The following is a 7969-nucleotide window of genomic DNA, read 5'->3' as shown; positions in this document are numbered from 1 at the left end:
CCCAGATCTGTGCCTCGACACAATCCTGTCTTGGCGCTTTACAAACAATTCCTTTGACCTCATGGCTTGGTTTTTGCTCTGAAATGCACTGTCAACTGTGGGACCTTATATAGACAGGTGTGTGCCTTTCCAAATCATGTCCAATCAATTGAATTTACCACAGGTGGACTCCAATCAAGTTGTAGAAACATCTCAAGGATGATCAATGGAAACAGGATGCACCTGAGCTCAATTTCTAATCTCATAGCAAAGGGTCTGAATACTTATGTAAATAAGGCATTTCTGTTTTTTATTTTTAATACATTTGCAAAAAAAATTAAAATTTAATGTTTTTGCTTGGTCTTTATGGGATATTGTGTGTAGATTGACGAGGAAAATATTTAATTTAATCCATTCTAGAATAAGTCTTAACGTAACACAATGTGGAAAAAGTCAAGGGGTACTGAATACTTTCCGAATGCACTGGTTATGATATCCGAGTGAGAATTAACCAACAAAATCAATGTGGGCCTCCTGGAGGTCCGGTTCCCTGGGCATGTGCCCTGTTAATGTATTGGTCCTTGGTGTTTTGATCACTTGATGTAGGCCTAGACTAGATCATTGATTCTCTTATATGGAATATTTTAGTTAGAGTGTTTTATTTACCTTCTGACCGATAATTGAAGTTCGGCGGACTGCAGCAAGTCGAAAAACTCGGTGATTATAGTAAACAAGCCAAAAATGGTGGTATTCCTCTCTGATAAAGCTGAAATCAATAGAGATCTTGGTCTGACTGAATTGCACCACCAAAGTAATACAGCAGAGTGCAGTAGAGAGGTAGAATTGCGGTATCCAGACATCAACAATCAACCACGACTGTTTTTCCCCCTCCAAGAATCATAATCAACTGTCGATAGTATCTTCTTCTCTGTCAGGATGGCGGACCCCAACACTAAACAGATGTCACAGAAAAGGTAATATTTGTACTAATTTAGTCACAAGGTTATATTAATAAGCATATTTTCTGGAACAATGTTGCTACAATGCAGCTAGCGAACCAACTATAATATGTCAATGTATTTTCTGGCAGGCTATGCTAGCTAGCAAAGAGGCAACACCCAGTAATGTTGTTAGCCATTCAGCTAGCTAGCTAACCAGTGCCGTGCCTCAGTAATATCAAAGATGACAGAATATATTCAGTTGTGTGCTTTACCAGAGATAGATAACGTCTCTGGCCTTAAGTGGCGTGTTGTTAACTTGTAGTTTAGCGAACATAATTCACAGATTTAATGTATCGTATCTTTAATGGCTAACAACTGACGGTCAGCTGGAGCCTCGTTTATAAATCGTACATACAAAATATACCCCAAAATGTGCATATTGTATTGCAAACTGGCAAATAAGTATTTTGATGAAAAGCTTAGTCACAAAAAACTGAAAACATATTAAAAATAATGCAGCCATTTGCCGTTAGTGTTAAGAGTGTTTATTTTTAGAATCTAAAATAGACAGGAATCTTATAATTACACACAGGAATCTTTTTCCTATTTATTTTATTTTCATAACCATAGAGTACCACAGTAGGAGTCATAATACCCTTAAAACCTAGCGGTCAAACAGGGATATGGTTTCAATTGTCTTTTCACCATACATTTTTTTCCATAGGGGATTTTAGAAATACTTAAAGTAAGGGCTGTGTTTCGTTGTAGGCTTACCTTGGCATGATGTTTTTATAATCGTGTAAATCTCTCTAGGACAAGTTGACTTTTATCAATATATTCACCTGTATTTACCACCCAAAAATGTAATGCTAATTAGCGGCTAATGTGGCTATCATAACGAACTACAAATGCCATGATGACCTGGTCGAGACTGCCGAACCGAGGCAAAGGTCAGAATCTCTGGATTAACTATCTAATGTTAGCTACATGTAGTAATGAATAATTTGGCAACCTTTCTTTAAATGGGCAATTCTGTGAACCTACTTGTAAATTGACACAATAACTGTTAGAAAAGGTCCAAGAGAGATTTTACATGGTTATCAAAACGTCACACCAAAAGTAAGCCTACACGAAACAAAACCCTTATTTGAAGTTTTTCTAAAATCCCCTATGGGAAAAATGTATTGTAGAAAAATTATTGTAACCATTTCCCTGTTTGACTGCTAGGTTTTATGGGTATTATGACACCTCCGCTGTGGGGTTCTATTGCAGAATATATTGCTCACCTTTCCTGGCTGTAATGTGTTCACATTCCCCAAGGAGCCTATACAACAAATAAACATGTGCATCTCTTGTTTAATTGGACCTAGTAGGCTAGTAAATAGATAGCTTAGTGTATATGTATCTCAAGTTTTGCAATATCATAGGCAGCGCGGTTTACAATAATACCGGCATACAGTCTAATTTAACCACTGAACTTTTACCCAGGCCTATGTATGCTACTGTAAGTATTGTAATTGCATGTGTTTCATGTCATATTTAGGTTGGGGGGAAAAGTTGATGGAAACATTGTTGAATTCAAATGTTCTTCTGACATGTCCACAACCATTTTCCATTGTTTTCTTCTTCAGAAATGGACACAGTCCTTTTCCATATACACCATAAATTACTGCTAAAACATTCTACCAAGACAGTAGACTGGTAGTTTATGCAAAATATTTGACCTTATGGGTAGTCTACAGCATTGCTGTGCGATAGGAGCGTGACATCATTGCCTATTCAATCTCAGAGCCTATATGAAGGTAGGACACATAAACCCAATAATCTATTATTAATAAAGAAAATATTAAACAACAATTAGTCCTTTTGCATGCCGTGGCCTAATGCCAATAGTTCAAAATTGTTCAAATAAAGGGCGTTATTGTCACCATAAAAGGTGAATGGAGGGCGTTTCCCAGGCAGAGTTTTACGACAGGTCTGATTTTATAACGGGAGACATGCGTATGTATCACGTTTGCCAAGTCTATAAATCTCAATATCTTCAGAAATGGCGCAAGCAGAGATTGTGTGACATTTACGCAACGGTTATAAATGAGGCCCCTGATGATAAAATGGTTATGTTAGCTAAGTTAGCCTGCTGCTAACCATTGCTGTTTTTGCTAGCTACAGTAACGTTAGCTCATCAAATTAGAAGGCTAGATCATTGCCATCTTGGAGATACGTCTGAGTAATAATGCCATGACTTTGCCTGGCTACCCAAACTCCTTGCTACGCCCACGGACGTTAGTTTCTCTCCGCAATGGTCGAGTACGTTTTGCGTGTCCCAGGTGGGTGGAGTTTGGCATTTTGGACCATTCTGTTGGTCCTTAAGTGAAATTACCACCCACTCGGGGCACCGGGCCATGCAAATCTAACTCCACCATTGATTCTGGATCTGAGTACCTCCCTGACGATTTCTAGAATGGAAATCCACTCTAGATGTCTTATTGTTTTTTTTCTGGAACCCATCGCAGAACACGTGGGTAAAAGCGGCGTTTTGAAAAATCCTCATTGGCTTTGATACTCCCAATTGGTTAGAGATGATCCAATCCGCTGATTACTTTTTTTTGTACACCACCACTCATTTTGACATCACCACAAACGACTTCAACGATGGCAATCTCAGACTGAAGTATGTAGCAAACGATGGAGTAGGGGGGGGAAAATTCAGTTTGAGTAGTCAGGCAAGCCATGGCTAGCTACCATCACAATCTCATGTATTTTCTGCCAACTCTTGCAGTGCCAACATTGCTGCTGGAGCAGTTGTGTGTGTAGAGAGTGAAATTAGAGGAGATGTGACCATTGGTAAGAATTTATTCATACTCCATATTGTTTGTTTTTTTGCCATCAAGTATCGTTTAGTGTTTTATCCATTTTCCTCCAAATCAAAATAAGCAAACTGTGTAGCATTATAGATGTATCAATCGTCTATTCCTTCCGGCAGGTCCAAGAACAGTGGTCCACCCCAAAGCACGTATTATAGCTGAGGCAGGCCCTATTATCATTGGAGAAGGCAACCTGATTGAGGAACAGGCTCTCATCATTAACAGGTAGGTCACTACTATGCAGTTAGCTGTGTATCCAATACATCCACGTCAATTTTAACACGCTCTTTTTTTTGTTTCTCTACATTTTGCCCTACGATCTTTAGTTATGCAGAAAATATTATGCCTGACACTGAAGGAGTTGAACCCAAGACCATGACGATTGGAATCAACAATGTGTTTGAAGTCGGTTGTGGTATCCTTCTACTGCACGTAGTCACAATGACCGGTTGTTGTGGACCATTTGCTCAAGAAAACGAATGTGATGTTACTGTTTTTTTAATGAGGGACATCGCCTAAAGGCTAGTTTAACTAATGTCTATACAAGAGGAAAAATAACCAAGTATTGTAATGACATGTTTATTTTGTGTTGTCTCCCAATTGTTTTTGGAGCGGTTGAAGAAAATGTCTTAACACTCATCACCTTTAAACCTCAACCAACTCATCACTTCTAAACCTCAACCAACTCATCACTTCTAAACCTCAACCAACTCATCACTTCTAAACCTCAACCAACTCATCACTTCTAAACCTCAACCAACTCATCACTTTTAAACCTCAACCAACTCATCACTTTTAAACCTCAACCAACTCATCACTTTTAAACCTCAACCAACTCATCACTTTTAAACCTCAACCAACTCGTCACTTTTAAACCTCAACCAACTCGTCACTTCTAGACCTCAACCAACTTGTCATGTTTAACCCTCAACCAACTCATCACTTTTAAACCTCAACCAACTCATCACTTTTAAACCTCAACCAACTCGTCACTTCTAGACCTCAACCAACTTGTCATGTTTAACCCTCAACCAACTCATCACTTCTAAACCTCAACCAACTTGTCATGTTTAACCCTCAACCAACTTGTCATGTTTAACCCTCAACCAACTTGTCATGTTTAACCCTCAACCAACTTGTCATGTTTAACCCTCAACCAACTCGTCATGTTTAACCCTCAACCAACTCGTCATGTTTAACCCTCAACCAACTTGTCATGTTTAACCCTCAACCAACTTGTCATGTTTAACCCTCAACCAACTTGTCATGTTTAACCCTCAACCAACTTGTCATGTTTAACCCTCAACCAACTTGTCATGTTTAACCCTCAACCAACTTGTCATGTTTAACCCTCAACCAACTTGTCATGTTTAACCCTCAACCAACTTGTCATGTTTAACCCTCAACCAACTTGTCATGTTTAACCCTCAACCAACTTGTCATGTTTAACCCTCAACCAACTTGTCATGTTTAACCCTCAACCAACTTCTCATGTTTAACCCTCAACCAACTTCTCAAGTCTCTCAAGCATTGAAAATTGGTGACAACAATGTCATCGAGTCAAAAGGTAGGATATGCTTATCAAATACACGGTGCCTATACATAATGATGAACCCTTCTGCTGTCATTTGGAAGCCAATTTTCGATGCTGTCTGTATGATGACGTACAACCCTCGCTCTCTGTCTCAGCGGACCTAGGGAAGAACGTCATTCTCACCAGTGGCTGTATCGTCGGCGCTTGTTGCCAGGTGAATACGTGTGAGGTCATTCCCGAGAACACGGTCATCTATGGCTCTAACTGCATGAGGCGTGTGCAGACAGAAAGGCCTCAGGTTTGTCTCTACCGTGAATTCCACCTAGCTCTTCACTAAGGAAAATACTAGACAGTTACATTTTGAGTCATTTATCCAGAGTGACTTACAGCAGCACTTAGGGTTAAGTGACCGTGATTTTTTTTTTTTTTTTTTTAACCTAAGTCGGCACAGGGATTCAAACCAGCGACCTTTCGGTTACTGGCCCAACGCTCTTACCCACTAGGCTACCTGCTTACCCCATGTGCCAATGTCCATACTAGCATACCACTGAGAATGCTAGCCCAATACATCACATTATTCTAAATGCTATGCCAGTGGAGGTACAGAAAGTGATTCTGGTAAAGGACACCCAAGAAAATATTTTGTCCTTTAAAAAAATATATATATATACATATATTCTCTGCAATGCTAGTGGTTGCATTGATATTGTCATCAGGGGATAGGTTTTTAATTGTAGGATTTAAATGCTTAGGAATTGTTTTATCTTCTAATATTGTAATCTCTGACAGTTGATTTAAAATGTTCTAATTTGTTCTAATAAAAATGTATCTTCCAGCCTCAGACGCTCCAGCTAGATTTCCTCATGAAGATCCTGCCCAACTACCATCACATGAAGAAGACTGTCAAAGGAACCTCCACCCCTGTCAGAAACTAACCTCTGACTAACCAAAGATCAGCATTCCCTGACGCTCACCAGACCTTAACAATGGAAGGTGTAGAGACTCAATTTATCCTAGACCTGATGTCCTAGACCTGTTGTCCTACAGCTATTGTTCTAGACCTGTTGTCCTACAGCTATTGTTCTAGACCTGTTGTCCTAGACCTGATGTCCTAGACCTGTTGTCCTAGACCTGTTGTCCTAGACCTGTTGTCCTCGACCTGATGTCCTAGACCTGTTGTCCTACAGCTATTGTCCTAGACCTGTTGTCCTAGACCTGTTGTCCTAGACCTGTTGTCCTACAGCTATTGTCCTCGACCTGATGTCCTAGAACTGATGTCCTAGAACTGATGTCCTAGACCTGTTGTCCTACAAGTATTGTCCTCGACCTGTTGTCCTAGACCTGTTGTCCTCGACCTGTTGTCCTAGACCTGTTGTCCTAGACCTGTTGTCCTAGACCTGTTGTCCTCGACCTGTTGTCCTCGACCTGTTGTCCTCGACCTGTTGTCCTCGACCTGTTGTCCTAGACCTGATGTCCTAGACCTGTTGTCCTAGACCTGTTGTCCTCGACCTGTTGTCCTACAGCTATTGTCCTCGACCTGTTGTCCTAGACCTGTTGTCCTCGACCTGTTGTCCTAGACCTGATGTCCTAGACCTGATGTCCTAGACCTGTTGTCCTAGACCTGTTGTCCTCGACCTGATGTCCTAGACCTGTTGTCCTACAGCTATTGTCCTAGACCTATTGTCCTAGACCTATTGTCCTAGACCTGTTGTCCTACAGCTATTGTCCTAGACCTGTTGTCCTACAGCTATTGTCCTAGACCTGTTGTCCTAGACCTGTTGTCCTAGACCTGTTGTCCTAGACCTGTTGTCCTACAGCTGTTGTCCTCGACCTGTTGTCCTAGACCTGTTGTCCTACAGCTGTTGTCCTCGACCTGTTGTCCTACAGCTATTGTCCTAGACCTGTTGTCCTCGACCTGATGTCCTACAGCTATTGTCCCTCGACCTGATGTCCTACAGCTATTGTCCTCGACCTGATGTCCTAGACCTGTTGTCCTACAGCTGTTGTCCTCGACCTGTTGTCCTAGACCTGTTGTCCTACAGCTATTGTCCTAGACCTGTTGTCCTAGACCTGTTGTCCTAGACCTGTTGTCCTACAGCTATTGTCCTCGACCTGATGTCCTAGAACTGATGTCCTAGAACTGATGTCCTAGACCTGTTGTCCTAGACCTGTTGTCCTCGACCTGTTGTCCTAGACCTGTTGTCCTCGACCTGTTGTCCTAGACCTGTTGTCCTCGACCTGTTGTCCTCGACCTGTTGTCCTCGACCTGTTGTCCTAGACCTGTTGTCCTAGACCTGATGTCCTAGACCTGTTGTCCTAGACCTGTTGTCCTAGACCTGTTGTCCTACAGCTATTGTCCTCGACCTGTTGTCCTAGACCTGTTGTCCTAGACCTGATGTCCTAGACCTGATTGTCCTACGACCTGTTGTCCTAGACCTGTTGTCCTTCAGACCTGATGTCCTAGACCTGTTGTCCTAGACCTATTGTCCTACGACCTGATTGTCCTCAGACCTGATTGTCCTAGACCTGTTGTCCTACAGCTATTGTCCTAGACCTGTTGTCCTAGACCTGTTGTCCTACAGCTATTGTCCTAGACCTGTTGTCCTAGACCTGTTGTCCTAGACCTGTTGTCCTAGACCTGTTGTCCTACA

At 41.5% G+C, this 7969-nt stretch overlaps 1 protein-coding gene across 1 annotated transcript; it reads left to right on the top strand.

The window, feature by feature from the left end:
• The first annotated feature begins 829 nt into the window (after positions 1–829).
• On the top strand, positions 830–7723 carry dctn6 (dynactin subunit 6). Its single transcript, XM_071334130.1, has 7 exons — positions 830–953; positions 3700–3764; positions 3904–4009; positions 4111–4199; positions 5304–5351; positions 5474–5616; positions 6155–7723. The coding sequence occupies exons 1-7, from the start codon at positions 916–918 to the stop codon at positions 6251–6253; spliced, it is 588 nt and encodes a 195-aa protein (XP_071190231.1). The 5' UTR covers positions 830–915; the 3' UTR covers positions 6254–7723.
• Positions 7724–7969: the final 246 nt, after the last annotated feature.

Source organism: Salvelinus alpinus, chromosome 11, assembly GCF_045679555.1.
Source record: "Salvelinus alpinus chromosome 11, SLU_Salpinus.1, whole genome shotgun sequence".
Taxonomy (NCBI): Eukaryota; Metazoa; Chordata; class Actinopteri; order Salmoniformes; family Salmonidae; genus Salvelinus; species Salvelinus alpinus.
Note: the sequence above shows the minus strand (reverse complement) of the source record. Positions and strands in the feature narration are given on the sequence as shown.